Below are 17,126 nucleotides of genomic sequence, written 5' to 3' on the forward strand. Positions count from 1 at the left end.
AGTGGGAGCCTTGTGATTGACAGACAGCTAAATTGGCTACAGGTGTAAATGCTTTGGAGTGAACGTCTATGCCCTGCAGGAGTAGCCTGTTTCTGATAACTAGGCCACAGTACATTGTGCGCTGAAAAGAAAGTATTTAAATGATAATATTATAATGAACCACTGTAGGGATTGTAAAGTTTTGATGCTCACCTGATTCTCATGCTATGTTGATATAAATATATATATATATATATATATATTTATATCAACATAGCATGAGAATATTATAATTATATATATATATATATATATATATATATATATATATATATATATATATATATATATATATATATAATTATAATATTCAAGTCTTCCACCAGAAGAGGGATACAACTTGAAATGAACTGCAGCGATTGTCTTGTAGAAGAAGTAGACGATACATGCGCGTACGGGAGGTAAACATATATGTACGGGAGGTAAACAAATATGAAAGCGTATGATCACGTTTTTACTGTATTTCAAGATTTCTACACGAATACTGTCTAATATTGCATATATTATTTATATGAATAATGTTCCTCGGGACATTTAGAAGTTTAGAGCTGCTAATATTGAATTAGCAGCATTGATTCTTGCGGGTTGTCAGACCTCAAATATGTCAATTTTAAAACTGAATTGCTTTAACGTGCAACGTAATGGCAGAAAATATAGATGTAGTGAAAAACTGTGAGAGACTTTCATCAGGAGGCACATGGTGAGTTAAAACATTCTCCTAAAAAAAAGGTGACCTTTGTAAAACTGTACAATTCCTTTGCAACCTACCCACTGAAGCAATAATATTAAATACATCGTGTTCCTTCTATCTCAATAGAGTACCACAGTATGAGTCATAATACCAAAAAACCTAGCGGTCAAACATGGAAATGGTTCCAATCCTCTTTCCACCATTTATTTTTCCCATAGGCATAGGCTGGCGTGACATTTTGATAACAGTGTAAATCTCTCTAGGACAAGGTGACTTATATTCGCCTGTAAATGCCCCACCAAAATGAAATGCTAATTAGCTGTTATTTGTCACATACAAGTGGTTAGCAGATGTTATTGTGGGTGTAGCGAAATGCTTGTGCTTCTAGCTCCTACAGTGCAGTAATATCTAACAAGTATCATATCACCTCCACCTTACCTGATACCCTAGACCCACGTCAATTTGCACACTGCCCCAATAGATCCACAGATTATGCAATCGCCATTACACTGCTCTATCCCATCTGGACAAGAGGAATACCTATGTAAGAATGCTGTTCATTGACTATAGCTCAGCCTTCAACACCATAGTACCCTCCAAGCTCATCATTAAGCTCAGGGCCCTGGGTCTGAACCCCGCCCTGTGCAACTGGGTCCTGGAATTCCTGACGGGCCGCCCCCAGGTGGTGAAGGTAGGAAACAACACCTCCACTATGCTGATCCTCAACACAGGGGCCTCACAAGGGTGCGTGCTCAGCCCCCTCCTGTACTCCCTGTTCACCCATGACTGCGTGTCCACGCACGCCTCCAACTCAATCAAGTTTGCAGACGACACAACAGCAGTAGGCCTGATTACCAACAATAACGAGACAGCCTACAGGGAGGAGGTGAGGGCCCTGACCGAGTGGTGCCAGGAAAATAACCTCTCCCTCAACGTCAACAAAACGAAGGAGCTGTTCGTGGACTTCAGGAGACAACAGAGAGAGCACGCTCCTATTCACATCGACGGGACCGCAGTGGAGAAGGTGAAAAGCTTCAAGTTCCTCGGCGTACACATCAATGACATTCTGAAATGGCCCACCCACACAGACAATATGGTGAAGAAGGCGCAACAGCGCCTCTTCAACCTCAGGAGGCTGAAGAATTTCGGCTCGGCCCCTAAGAACCTCACAAACCTTCACAGATGCACTATTGAGAGCATCCTGTCGGGCTGTATCACCGCCTTGTACGGCAACTGCACCGCCCGCAACCATAGGGCTCTCCAGAGGGTGGTGCGGTCTGCCCAACGCATCACCGGGGGCACACTGCCTGCCCTCCAGGACACCTACAGCACCCAATGTCACAGGAAGGCCAAAAAGATCATCAAGGACATCAACCACCCGAGTCACGGCCTGTTCACCCCGCTATCATCCAGAAGGCGAGGTCAGTACAGGTGCATCAAAGCTGGGACAGAGAGACTAAAAAACAGCTTCTATCTCAAGGCCATCAGACTGTTAAATAGCCATCACTAGCCGGCTACCACCCGGTTACTCAACCCTGCACCTTGGAGGCTGCTGCCCTATAGACATGGAATCACTAGTCACTTTAATAATGTTTACATACTGTACTCTACTGTATTTTAGTCAATGCCACTCAGACATTGCTCATCCTAATATTGATATACAGTGGGGAGAACAAGTATTTGATACACTGCCGATTTTGCAGGTTTTCCTACTTACAAAGCATGTAGAGGTCTGTAATTTTTATCATAGGTACACTTCAACTGTGAGAGACGGAATCTAAAACAAAAATCCAGAAAATCACATTGTATGATTTTTAAGTAATTCATTTGCATTTTATTGCATGACATTAGTATTTGATCACCTACCAATCAGTAAGAATTCCGGCTCTCACAGACCTGTTAGTTTTTCTTTAAGAAGCCCTCCTGTTCTCCACTCATTACCCGTATTAACTGCACCTGTTTGAACTCGTTACCTGTATAAAAGACACCTGTCCACACACTCAATCAAACAGACACCAACCTCTCCACAATGGCCAAGACCAGAGAGCTGTGTAAGGACATCAGGGATACAATTGTAGACCTGCACAAGGCTGGGATGGGCTACAGGACAATAGGCAAGCAGCTTGGTGAGAAGGCAACAACTGTTGGCGTAATTATTAGAAAATGGAAGAAGTTCAAGATGACGGTCAATCACCCTCGGTCTGGTGCTCCATGCAAGATCTCACCTCGTGGGGCATCAATGATCATGAGGAAGGTGAGGGATCAGCCCAGAACTACACAGCAGGACCTGGTCAATGACCTGAAGAGAGCTGGGACCACAGTCTCAAAGAAAACCATTAGTAACACACTACGCCGTCATGGATTAAAATCCTGCAGCGCACGCAAGGTCCCCCTGCTTAAGCCAGCGCATGTCCAGGCCCGTTTGAAGTTTGCCAATGACCATCTGGATGATCCAGAGGAGGAATGGGAGAAGGTCATGTGGTCTGATGAGACAAAAATAGAGCTTTTTGGTCTAAACTCCACTTGCCGTGTTTGGAGGAAGAAGAAGGATGAGTACAACCCCAAGAACACCATCCCAACCGTGAAGCATGGAGGTGGAAACATCATTCTTTGGGGATGCTTTTCTGCAAAGGGTACAGGACGACTGCACCGTATTGAGGGGAGGATGGATGGGGCCATGTATCACGAGATCTTGGCCAACAACCTCCTTCCCTCAGTAAGAGCATTGAAGATGGGTCGTGGCTGGGTCTTCCAGCATGACAACGACCCAAAACACACAGCCAGGGCAACTAAGGAGTGGCTCCGTAAGAAGCATCTCAAGGTCCTGGAGTGGCCTAGCCAGTCTCCAGACCAGAACCCAATAGAAAATCTTTGGAGGGAGCTGAAAGTCCATATTGCCCAGCGACAGCCCTGAAACCTGAAGGATCTAGAGAAGGTCTGTATGGAGGAGTGGGCCAAAATCCCTGCTGCAGTGTGTGCAAACCTGGTCAAGACCTACAGGAAACGTATGATCTCTGTAAATGCAAACAAAGGTTTCTGTACCAAATATTAAGTTCTGCTTTTCTGATGTATCAAATACTTATGTCATGCAATAAAATGCAAATTAATTACTTAAAAATCATACAATGTGATTTTCTGGATTTTTGTTTTAGATTCCGTCTCTCACAGTTGAAGTGTACCTATGATAAAAATTACAGACCTCTACATGCTTTGTAAGTAGGAAAACCTGCAAAATCGGCAGTGTATCAAATACTTGTTCTCCCCACTGTATTTCTTAATTCCATTATTTTACTTTTAGATTTGTGTGTATTGTTGTGAATTGTTAGATACTACTGTACTGTTGGAGCTAGGAACACAAGCAATTCGCTACACCCGCTAAATATGTGTATGTGACCAATAAAATTTGATTTGATTTACTGTAAGTGTTTCTAAAATCCCCTATGGGGAAAATGAATGGTGGAAAAACAATTGGAACCATTTCCCTGTTTGACCACTAGCTTTATGGGTATTATGACACCTCCACTGTGGGGCTCTATGAAACAGTGCCAACTGAGCCTACACGGGACGAGTTCAATGTACAGTGTCCTAGGCTCAATCGAGCAAAATCCACCTCTTCCTTCCTAATCTGACCTTTGAATCTTGGTCCACCGACCTTTCTTTGGAGGGCATATAAATGCCAACCCTTGGGCTCAAAGTCCCATCTCTTCTGCTGCACATCTATCAAAATGGCTCCGATCTTACATTTGGCCTCACCTACAACTAGTACTGTCTTACTACAACTAGTACTGTCTTACTACAACTAGTACGGTTTTACAACTAGTACTGTACTGACTGTTACTACAACTAGTACTGTCTTACTACAACTAGTACTGTACTGCCTGTTACTATAACTAGTACTGGACTGTCTGTTACTACAACTAGTACTGTCTTACTACAACTAGTACGGTTTTACAACTAGTACTGTACTGACTGTTACTACAACTAGTACTGTCTTACTACAACTAGTACTGTACTGCCTGTTACTATAACTAGTACTGGACTGTCTGTTACTACAACTAGTACTGTCTTACTACAACTAGTACGGTTTTACAACTAGTACTGTACTGACTGTTACTACAACTAGTACTGTCTTACTACAACTAGTACTGTACTGCCTGTTACTATAACTAGTACTGGACTGTCTGTTACTACAACTAGTACTGTCTTACTACAACTAGTACGGTTTTACAACTAGTACTGTACTGACTGTTACTACAACTAGTACTGTCTTACTACAACTAGTACTGTACTGCCTGTTACTATAACTAGTACTGGACTGTCTGTTACTACAACTAGTACTGTCTTACTACAACTAGTACGGTTTTACAACTAGTACTGTACTGACTGTTACTACAACTAGTACTGTCTTACTACAACTAGTACTGTACTGCCTGTTACTATAACTAGTACTGGACTGTCTGTTACTACAACTAGTACTGTCTTACTACAACTAGTACTGTACTGCCTTTTACTACAACTAGTACTGTCTTACTACAACTAGTACGGTTTTACAACTAGTTCTGTACTGTCTGTTACTACAGCTAGTACTGTCTTACTACAACTAATACTGTCTTACTACTAGTACTGTACTGCCTGTTACTATAACTAGTACTGTACCGTCTGTTCAACTAGTATGGTCTTACTACAACTAGTTCTGTACTGTCTTACTACAATTAGTAATGTACTGCCTGTTACTAGAACTAGTACTGTCTCTTACTAGAACTAGTACTGTACTGCCTGTTACTACAACTGATAACACTAGGGCTATTGAGTCTGTCAGGAGGATCATGCATATTTTTCTCGTTTTTTTCTTCCTGAGTGAATTTCTGGTATATGGAGTATGACATCAAATACAGCTACTTCCAGCTGGTGGAGTCCCTGTCTGGAGCTGTGGGGCCACTTTGACATCACATTCAATTAATCTGATAATATACCAGCAAATGTCTGTATGGTTGCGTCTCAAATGGCACTACAACTAGTACTGTCTGTTACTACAACTAGTACTATACTGTCACTACAACTAGTACTGTCTGTTACTACAACTAGTACTGTACTGTCACTACAACTAGTACTGTACTGTCACTACAACTAATGTTAACATCCCAAATGGCACCCTATTCCCTTCTAATGTTAACATCCCAAATGGCACCCAATGTAAATAAGTCTGCTCAGTCTGAAAAACAAAGTTGAGTGTAATACATTTGTTTTTATTCTCTGTCAGAGAGGGAATACAGTAAAAACACTGAACTCAGGTTGGTGCAAAACAGAAAACAGCTCACAAAATGCCTGAAAGGTGATCATTCCTAAAAGAGGAAAATGCTGGTCCATCATCTGCAGTTTAAACAGAAAACAGCTCACAAAATGCCTGAAAGGTGATCATTCCTAAAAGAGGAAAATGCAGGTCCATCATCTGCAGTTTAAGACAAGTAATCATCATAACATATAAAAGGTGAGATTAGAACTAGGGTCAGCTACAGGGGTACCAGTCAGTGAAAAAGAGCGGGATCGACTCAGTTTAAAAAGCCTAGGGTACGTTCAACCATGCAATCCTGCTAAGGAACGAGCCAGTCAGTCAACCTCCATACCTCACTACCCTTCATGCATATATACTCATGCATACTAGCAGCAGAAAGGTATCTGTACTACTGTCCATTGAAATACAATCCTATGTCTTAATGAAACCTCCAGTCTGCTAGATAACGTTACCGTTCTGAATATTGTCAGTCAGATGGGGAAATACTGAATAACTAATAAACAGCAGAATAATTCATTCTTATTCTATACCATTACCCATGTTCTTTCAGTGCTCGACTGCAATTTAAAAACTTTGCGGTCTGTCCATGCACATCCATCTAGTCATTTGTACATACAATGTTTTAATCAAAAGTAGAGAAATGATAAAGTTCCAGGCATGGCACTTTGAGAGGATGGAAGAACATTGGGTACCAGATCAGACTGTTTCTACCAATATGTGAAAGTTTCCTAACAATAAGTCTATCAATAACTGAGAAAATACCCAGTATTGTATACACAGGTGATTAAAATATTGTTTGAGAGCACTAGTGTATTATAACATGTAAAACACAGCACAGAATATCATTCTCCTGACCAGAGATGAGTGGTGGGAGGTGAGTGATTGGGCTGTTTGTCACAGCAGCTGGGCAGTGATGTAGGTCCAACAACAGAGGGCAGTGTTGTGCTTGTCTGCAGCCACAATTGCCATAGCAGCAGCAGAACACAATAATTAGTCTGAGCCTTTGACACAGATAAGTTACACCATTATATACACACAGAGACCCTGAAGGTTTAGTTTAGTATCCTAAGCTATTACAAATACATTAATTTGACCTATGACCGTTTTGATAGCTAAGGAAGTGCTATATATTGTTACTGTGGTGGATAAGTGCCAGAGACTAGGATGAAAACCTGAAGCCAATTAATGTTGAGGAATTGGTGCGGAAATCATTATTTTCCTGCCCGGTTTGTATCTGATGCAAGAGCTGTGAATTACATGTGTTATTATCCTCAGGTAACCCAACCCTAAGATGTCTCTTTTCAGTGTCACCAGAGAACGCTTCTCCTCAATGTCATTTGATTCCCACAGCAGTAGATACATTTCAGTAGCCACCTTTTGATCACAATTAAATATTATTTTGGTATTGCGTAACAAATTTAGAACCATGAAAAAAGCTGGTTTTGAATTAAGGCACCCATTTCTTTGAGACATTTGTATTATTACAGGGAACACAATTCACACGTTTTATAAAATCATCCAGCAGAGTTCAAGAACGAGGAGACTCAGTTGATACTGTATATCTTCAAGTCTTCTGTTGGTCCCCCACTGATGACCTAGCTCTGGCACAAAACATACTGACACCAGTCAGCAGTATCAAAACAAAATGTACAACTCACAAGAGGCTGACAACCCCATTTGTAACATGGTCCGTTTACAATATAATAAATACAACCACACATCACACACAGACAGGGCCTCTCAAAACACAATGTATCAAATCGAATCACCCACTAAAACATGATTATGTCTGACAATCTGTCTTCTAAGACTTGGAAGGTTCTTGTGTTCCACTTGTAGTTTTGAGGTGGCTATGGCCTGGTGCATCGTGTTGGTGGGTAAGAGCCCTGCTCGGGACAGGGACACCAACACAGAAAGTTCAAATTGTAGGGATCACAATTGTATTGTTTTAGAACACTGGGGTCAGGAATGGCATTGAACAACAACACCCTTCGATTGTCAAATGTTCTGCTTCTTCTACCCAAAATGATAGCCAGCATGAAATGTAGCAACTATTAATATTTCCTTAATCTATGAGAGATCTATGTAACAAAGGGCATAACTGCTAATTACTTACGTAATAGCCTCAGGCGTTTCCATAACAACAACAACTTCCTTAAAACAAAGTAGCAGGGCACAATATTTGGCAACAGGGGTAAATAAAACAAGTGGTTGTGAGAGTGCAGGTGTCTGGTAGGTACTGTAGGTGATACATATTAAGAGGGAGGTAGGTTGGTGAATGACAGTCTATAGTGCAGTTTAGCCACACTGGGAATGAATGCTGAGGCATCGATCATCCTGAGGGGTCTCCCTGCAGTATCAGTATCTGTGCTGTTGGCATGTTAGTGTTACACGTTGGCCTACTACAGTGGGCCTTTGTGCTGACTGCAACCCTCACAATCCCACCACCCAACCAGAGTCCAGCAGGGTGAGAGAGAGATAGAAGTCCTTTAAAAAAGAACTTATGTACAGGTGTCCCTCAGGAATATTTTAATCTGTTCATCTTCAAAACAACAAGTCGATTTAAAAAACAAGTACTGTAGTAGGTCCACTGATAAATCAGGTCCGCAGATATCCTTGCACAATGGCTTAAGATCCTACATTTGCAAGGGGGTTGGTTGGTTCAGTCTTAAAGGGAGGGGGTAAAAGAAGATGCCTCTCCCTTGAGGATTGTCTAGGAGAGCTGATTGTTGTCCAGCCTCTTCTCCACAGCTTTGAGGAGGAGCTCAGAATACTGCTCCAGCAGAGCCAGAGTCCTCTCCTCCCCTGAGCCTGAGCCTGATCCCCCTGTCCCTGGTCCTACAGGCCGGCAGCCCAGTGTACACAGGGAGCCTCCTGCTGCAGGTTCTCCAGAGGGGGATGGTGGTGAGCTCTGGGGCAGGGAGCTCAGCTCGGCCCTCACAGCCTCAAAGGCCTCAGACAGGACCTGGGCCATCTCATGGTGCTCCTGCCTGGAGTCTACAGGCACACTGTTCACCTGCAAGACACAGACATTACCACAAAAATGTGGAATGCAAATGTTCTAACATATTGTTGTACATTGATTGTTGCATATCAACAGCACATTTCATCTCTGCATCACCCAGACAGAGATAGTGGTCTATAAAATAGTAGCCAATGTAAAGCAGTACTTTCAGTGTATAGTTGTCGGGGGAGTGAGTGACTCACCATCCTGTAGAACCGGGAGGCCTTCCTAAAAGTATTCTGTAGCTCGCTGGCCAACACCCTGCACGACTCCATACTGAGAGAACAGTCTATTTAAGAGGAGAGAGTTATAGTACATGGTAAGGTTCACGCTGCTTAAACCATCATAGCACTGCGCCCGAGTGGCGCAGGGGTCTAAGGCACTGCATCGCAGTGCTAGCTGTGCCACTAGAGATCCTGGTTCGTATCCAGGCTCTGTCGTAGCCGGCCGCGACCAGGAGACCCATGGGGCGGCGCACAATTGGCCCAGCGTCGTCCAGGGTAGGGGAGGGAATGGCCGGCAGGGATGTAGCTCAGTTGGTAGAGCATGGCGTTTGCAACGCCAGGGTTGTGGGTTCGATTCCCACGGGGGGCCAGTATGAAAAATTAAATAATGTATGCACTCACTAACTGTAAGTCGCTCTGGATAAGAGCGTCTGCTAAATTACTAAAATGTAAATGTAAGAAAGTACAAGACAATAGGTTATTTCATTGGGCAATATGCCAACATAGGGAACATGTTGTCAACAATATGTACCGTAATCATAGGCTCTGGTATGTTTGATCTATTACACAAGAAGGGGTGGAAACACAGCAGGACAAGGACACAGGAGGACCACAGGACCACTGAAAAGGGGGAAGTGAGAGAGCGAGAGATGAGACAGGGAGAGACCGTGAGATTAAAAGAGTGGTAGAGCGAGAGAGAGAGAGAATGCCTCACCCTTCAAGAGAAAACGGTTAAGTGACGGAGGACACGGACAGGGTGAAGGTGAAGAGTACATGGGGGTGGAGACAGCAGGCCACAGTGCACCAGTAGTAAAGAAGAGCTTGGTGCTGGCCAGGGCCAGACTCAGACGCAGAGATGACAGAATGAAGGAGGGAGAACGCTGGAGCAAACCTGTGCGGTCCTGGCCGGGCCCTCGATGTGACAGCAGGTAGACCGGATTGCCCTGTAGAGACAGCTCCGTCACGGGCCTCTCCTCCTGGGTCAGGCCCTGGCTTTCCTCTGTCTTTGGCTGTTCCAGTCTGTTGTCTACAACAGGGGCCTCAGGACGCAGCTCTGCGGTGAGACCACGCTGCTCCGCCTCAGGGCTCTGCGCTGGGCTAGTCTCCGCAGGGGAGGGGGACAGTGCAATGACTAGCTGGACGTTGCTGGAGAGCTGTGGTGGTTGATTCTGGCCCTGGTGGGGTAACAAGCTAACTGGGGATCTGGGGGAGAAGTTGTTGTCCTCTTTGACAGTCTTGGAGGATGTGGCGGTCTTAGAGGTACCATTGGGAGTGAAGATTGCCAGGGAGGGCTTGTCTGGGAGGGACTTGGAGCTGTCCAGGTTGAGCTGGGGCCGAGTGCTGCACGTCAGCTTGGCCTGCAGGCTCTTGGTGGTTGGGTTAGCGTTGGAGCTGGGGTTAGAGCTAGCGATGAGGGTGGGGATAACAGCAGCCTGGGGCATGGCTAAACCCAACCCTGAGAGGGAGGAGGAGGCTGAGGAGACCATGGCCACTGGGGTAGTACTCTGACTCTGGGAGGAGCAGCTCTGACTCTTGGTCATTGGAGGGTTGGAGTTGGAGGTGTCGGAACTACCTCCAGACCCAGCCTCCTCCTCTGCCACGTTTAGGTTGTCTCCCATGGACACGGAGCGGGACATCTTGGCCATGGAGCTGGTGGTGGGGCTCATGTAGGAGCAGCGGGACTTGAGGCTCCTGGGCGTAGTGGCTGTGCTGTGGCTGGTGCTGTCCCGAGGCTGGGGGGAGGTGGGGCTGCAGAAGGGGGGCACGCTGGGCAGGGTGCGGCGGGGGGTGGTGGGGAGGGTCACTGGACGCTCGCTGGCCTGGGGGTGATGGGACTGGGGGGCCACCTCCTTGGAGGGCCGAGACAGGGTCAGAGGCATGTCTACTGGTAACAAGAGAGAGACAGACAGAGAAGGAAGGTAAATGATTAGGCTATGCAGGCCAGGGCGACAACATCTGTGTCTCTTATCAGAAATCGTTTTAGTCGTGGGAATATTTGGGAACAGATTTCCTAAATTAAACTAATTTGCAGCTGAATTCCTGGTGATTTCAGTGTTTTTTAGTCCGCGGGCCTCCTGTTGCTGACCAATGCTTTACACAGGCCCCCAGTGTCCGGTCTGGAGCGTGAAGTCATAAGCTCTGCTGGTCGGCTACTACATAGCAACCTAGACGGCCGTTTTGCTACAAATCGAGATATTTAATTAAATAGTGATCCATTCTGACTATTACATTTGTCGTCACACAGGACCACGTGCTGACACAGACCCAATCACGGGCCGGCAGGCTACGAGGAGGAGCGCGCTCTCATGCAATAGACATTAAGGTTGACTCTCAGGCAGGATGAAAACGACTACATCGACCATGATCCTTTGCTAATTACGGCCATTTTCACCATGATCCTTAACTATTTTTTGGTGCCATTGAGTCACATTAAGTAATATGGCGCGCCTCAAATTCAAATACTTCCGTCTTCATGCACCATCGGGAGTTTCCCATAGGAATATGTGGATGACGTCAGCACTATCACTACCTACTGGTTTTACAGTCTGATTTTACAGTCTATAGTTTTACACCATACATAGAATATAAGATGAGGACCTTTTTAAATCAATACATTATCATAACATTGTCCATTAATACATTATCACAATCCCTTACTTAGTGTCTCACCCTCAGTGTGCAGGTTCTGGACTGACTGGGACTTCCTCATGCCTGTAGAGATGAGGTGTGAGGCTGTAGCCTTGGCCACGGGGCTGACCATCCTACGGGAGTCCACTGCAGGGTTGGCCAGCTTCTTCCTCAGAGGAGAGGCCCGCAGATTAAAAAACGTATCCGTAGTGTCCACTGCTTCTAGTCTCCCGGTGGGGCCCTTTTGAGAGTCTTCTGAGCCCTTCCTCTGGCTGTGGCCGTGGTTGTGGCCCTGAGCCTGGCTCTGACCTTGGTTCTGGGTCTGGTCTCGGCCCTGGTTGTGCTCCATGAGAGGCCTCACCTGAGAGACCAGGGGCCTCATCACACCGCTGGCTACCTTCCCCTCACCAACGCTATTAGATAGGAATGGAAAGGAGGTCCTGCTAGAAAGGAAAAACAGTGAGTCATTCAGTTAGGACTGTTTATCTCAATATTCAGTAGATTTAAAATGATATCTCACGTTTGAGATAAATGAGTATGGGTTAACTGATTTTCTTTGATCAACTAACTGGTATGTGCGGCATACCTTCCAGCAGAGCATTGGGACAAGAACTTGGAGGAGATGCTGACACTGTCAGGGGTGGCAACTCTGGTCGGACTCACTGACAATCAGAGAGGATTAATACAATTAATATATCTGAAAAATAGTTTTACTATTAACGTGTGTGTGTCTTTGTTATGTGTAAACTATTGTGTCTCATGTACTCCTGGCTACACAATGAATTTTCCTGTGTGGACAATAAAGTCTCTGGGTGCATCCCAATAATATTTATTTTCTCCTGAAGTGTGCACTCGTTCACTACTTCTATTTACTTCACTACAAATCTAAAAGCATTGGATTGGTGGAGGCATGGGATAGTGGGAGTTTCCACCAAAATGTATTTTACCAGTCAAGGAGAGGTAACTGGGACACAGACTCCGTTCTTACCTGGGTTGTTAAGCTCAGCCAGGTTGCCAAAGTGCTGTTTGAGGAAGGCCTCCTGGTCCGGGGTCTGGGGTACTACCGTCGTCCCCTTGGCCTCTCCTCTCCCTACGCCCCCCTCCTCTTCCACCTCCAGTTCCTCCATGTCCAATTCAGAGGAGTTCCCATCCACACTGAGAGGCTCCGTGGGCTCAGAGTCTGACACACAGACAATTTGACTAACTAGCGGAGGTACATTGCATAAAAATGTCCACAGAGAAACTGTGTGTGAGCCCTGTGTGTGAGCCCTGTGTGTGAGCCCTGTGTGTGAGCCCTGTGTGTGAGCCCTGTGTGTGAGCCCTGTGTGTGAGCCCTGTGTGTGAGCCCTGTGTGTGTGTATTTGTATGTGCTTGTGTGGGGCTCACCCTCTCCAGGAGGCTGCTGCTGACTGTCTGGACTGTCTGGGCTGTCTGGGCTGTCTGGGCTGTCTGGGCTGTCTGGGCTGTCTGGACTGGACAGTCTGCTGCTGTAGTAGCCCACAGAGCAGGCACTGTCTGGGCTGTGTTTGTCATGGTGGCCCTGGCTCCACTGGTTGTGGTTCTGGTACCCCTTCACACTCCTGCTGGCCCCAGGCCCAGGCAGCAGCTCCTTCACCAGGTACTCACTACAGAGAGGGAAACACACATAGTAGAGTGTAAGTTTATTAAAGTGTTAGGATGCATCCCAAATGGCACCATATTCCCTATAAAGTGCACTACTTATGACCTGGGCCCATAGGAAATAGGGTACTATTTAGGACACAGCCTTTACGCTTATTAAAGGCCTCCTGTAGCTCAGTTGGTAGAGCATGGCGCTTGCAACGCCAGGGTTGTGGGTTCGATTCCCACGGGGGGCCAGTATGAAAAATGTATGCACTCACTAACTGTAAGTCGCTCTGGATAAGAGCGTCTGCTAAATGACTAAAATGTAAATGTAAAAAATTAAAGTGTTACTACACAATATAACAGCAATTGATGAGACATTACATAGTGAAAACAACATTGTGGACCACAAGTATCTGCATATATGGATTAGATGGTACAGCATGTACAGTGCCTTCAGAAAGTATTCACACCACATGGTGACTTTAAAACAGTTACAGAGTTTAATGGCTGTGATTGGAGAAAACTGAGGATGGATCAACAACATTGTAGTTACTCCACAATACTAACCTAATTGACAGAGTGAAAAGCAGGAAGCCTGTACAGAATACAAATATTCCAAAACATACATCCTGTTTGCAACAAGGCACTAAAGTAATACTGCAAATAATGTGGCAAAGCAATACATTTTTGTCCTCAATACAAAGTGTTATGTTTGGGGCAAATCCAATACAACACATTGCTGAGTACCACTCTCTGTGACACTCTGGCTCCAGGGACTCTGATTGTTGAGCCAGGGTTGTTATTTTCATTTAGGGTGTATTTCTATGTTGGATCTAGTTGTTCATTTCTATGTTTGGTTTTGTTGTTGATTAGTCATATGACTCCCAATCGGAGGTAACGAGTGTCAGCTGTCGGCTCGTTATCTCTGATTGGGAGCCATATTTATACTGTGTGGTTTCACCTGGGTTTTGTGGGTTTTTGTTCCTGTACAGTATTTGTAACTGTGGACTTCACTAGTCGCCTTGGTTTATTGTTTTTGTCGTTCGTGTACTTTCTCTAATAAAGTCATGTTCGTTCAACGCGCTGCGTTTTGGTCTCCTTCGCTCATTGACGACCGTGACAGAAAAACCCACCATCAAAGGACCAAGCAGCGTGTCAAGCGGCAACAGGACCCAGCTCCAAAGGCTTCCTGGACATGGGAGGAGATTTTGGACGGAAAGGGGTCCTGGACTTGGGAGGAGATCCTGGATGGGATGGATCGCCGTCCATGGAGCGAAACGGTGGAGAGGCGACGGCGAGAGGAGCAACGGCGTCAGCAGGGCCATCATCGTTGGAAGGACGAGAGGCAACCCCAAAACGTTTTTTGGGGGGGGCACATGGCTTGGACGACGGGGCTAACGGAGGCAGAGAAGGGGCGAATTCAAGAGGCAACCAGGTTACGGGGGTCACTGGCCAAAGTAGGGAAAGGAGATGTAGAGGCACGGCGTGAGAGACTGAGGTGTGTATCCAGTCCGGTCCGGCCCGTTCCAGTTCCCGGGGTAGAGCCAGTGGTGTGTGCCTCCAGTACGGTCCGGCCTGTTACGACCCCTCGCACCAAAGATACGGTGCGCTGCGCCAGCCCAGCCCGGCCTGTTCCGGCCACTCGCACCAGGGACACGGTGCGCTTCGCCAGCCCAGCCCGGCCTGTTCCGGCCACTCGCACCAGGGATACGGTGCGCGTCGCCAGCCCGGCCCGGCCTGTTCCGGCCACTCGCACCAGGGATACGGTGCGCGTCGCCAGCCCTTTCCCACCAGTGCCTACACCACGCCCCAAGCCTCCTGTGTGTCTCCCGAGTCCTGTGCGTCCTGTTGCTGCTCTCCGCACTAGCCCTTATGTGCGTTCCCAGGGTCCAGCATGCCCTGTTCCGGCTCTCCGCACTAGGCGTTATGTGAGTCCCCAGGGTCCAGCATGCCCTGTTCCGGCTCTCCGCACTAGGCGTTATGTGAGTCCCCAGGGTCCAGCATGCCCTGTTCCTTCTCTCCGCACTAGGCTTAATGTGAGTCCCCAGGGTCCAGCATTCCCTGTTCCGGCTCTCCGCACTAGCCCTTATGTGCGTTCCCAGGGTCCAGCATGCCCTGTTGCTTCTCCCCGCACTAGCCCTGAGATGCGTGTCCTCAGCCCGGTACCTCCAGTTCCGGCACCACGCATCAGGCCTACGGTGCGTCCCCCGGGCCAAGCATGCCCTGTTGCTGCTTCCCGCACTAGCCCTGAGATGCGTGTCCTCAGCCCGGTACCTCCAGTTCCGGCACCACGCATCAGGCCTACGGTGCGTCCCCAGGGTCCAGCATGCCCTGTTGCTTCTCCCCGCACTAGCCCTGAGATGCGTGTCCTCAGCCCGGTACCTCCTGTTCCGGCACCACGCACCAGGCCTACGATGCGCCTCAGACGGCCAGAGTCTGCCGTCTGCCCAACGGGGTCTGAACTGTCCGTCTGCCCAACGCCGTCTGAACTGCCCGTCTGCCCAACGAGGCCTGAACTGTCCGTCTGCCCAACGCCGTCTGAACTGCCCGTCTGCCCAACGCCATCTGAACTGTCCGTCTGCCAAGCGCCGCAGGAACTGCCCGTCTGTACTGAGCCTGCAAAGCCGCCCGTCTGCCATGAGCCTTCAGAGCCGTCCGCCAGACCGGAGCCGCTAGAGCTCTCCGCCAGACAGGAGCAGCCAGAGCCTTCCGCCAGACAGGAGCAGCCAGAGCCTTCCGCCAGACAGGATCAGCCAGAGCCTTCCGCCAGACAGGATCAGCCAGAGCCTTCCGCCAGACAGGATCAGCCAGAGCCTTCCGCCAGACAGGAGCAGCCAGAGCCTTCCGCCAGACAGGAGCAGCCAGAGCCTTCCGCCAGACAGGATCAGCCAGAGCCTTCCGCCAGACAGGATCAGCCAGAGCCTTCCGCCAGACAGGATCAGCCAGAGCCTTCCGCCAGACAGGATCAGCCAGAGCCTTCCGCCAGACAGGATCAGCCAGAGCCTTCCGCCAGACAGGATCAGCCAGAGCTTTCCGCCAGACAGGATCAGCCAGAGCCTTCTGCCAGACAGGATCAGCCAGAGCCTTCCGCCAGCCAGGATCCGCCAGAGCCGTCCAGCCAGGATCCGCCAGAGCCGTCCAGCCAGGATCCGCCAGAGCCAGCTAGTCAGGTACTGTCCCTTAGTCCGGTGCTGCCCCTTAGTCCGGTGCTGCCCTTAGTCCGGTGCCGCCTTAATCCAGTGGGGTTTAGTTGAGGGGGTGGTCATGTGGAGGGGCTACGGAAGCGGATAGTGACTAAGGTGGGGGTGGGGGACCACGACCTGGGCCAGAGCCGCCACCATGGACAGACGCCCACCCAGACCCTCCCCTAGACTGTATGCTGGTGCGCCCGGAGTTCGCACCTTTAGGGGGGTACTGTGACACTCTGGCTCCAGGGACTCTGATTGTTGAGCCAGGGTTGTTATTTTCATTTAGGTGTATTTCTATGTTGGATCTAGTTGTTCATTTCTATGTTTGGTTTTGTTGTTGATTAGTCATATGACTCCCAATCGGAGGTAATCGAGTGTCAGCTGTCGGCTCAGTTATCTCTGATTGGGAGCCATATTTATACTGTGTGGTTTCACCTGGGTTTTGTGGGTTTTT

At 47.6% G+C, this 17,126-nt stretch overlaps 1 protein-coding gene across 5 annotated transcripts in view; it reads right to left on the bottom strand.

Moving 5' to 3' along the window:
- Window positions 1–5,955: 5,955 nt before the first annotated feature.
- The window catches only part of LOC121544690 (mitogen-activated protein kinase-binding protein 1), a gene marked incomplete at its 5' end in the record, with an annotated part of 54,327 nt that continues 43,156 nt past the window's right edge, over window positions 5,956–17,126 (bottom strand). For 2 of the 5 annotated variants that reach the window (XM_045209106.1, XM_045209104.1), the window contains 7 exon segments: window positions 5,956–9,039; window positions 9,231–9,316; window positions 10,144–11,136; window positions 11,910–12,322; window positions 12,466–12,541; window positions 12,868–13,059; window positions 13,266–13,504. In XM_045209106.1, the coding sequence (XP_045065041.1) occupies window positions 8,737–9,039; window positions 9,231–9,316; window positions 10,144–11,136; window positions 11,910–12,322; window positions 12,466–12,541; window positions 12,868–13,059; window positions 13,266–13,504 (2,302 nt within the window). 5 annotated transcript variants of the gene reach the window in all.

This window comes from Coregonus clupeaformis, chromosome 29 (genome assembly GCF_020615455.1).
Source record: "Coregonus clupeaformis isolate EN_2021a chromosome 29, ASM2061545v1, whole genome shotgun sequence".
Taxonomy (NCBI): domain Eukaryota; kingdom Metazoa; phylum Chordata; class Actinopteri; order Salmoniformes; family Salmonidae; genus Coregonus; species Coregonus clupeaformis.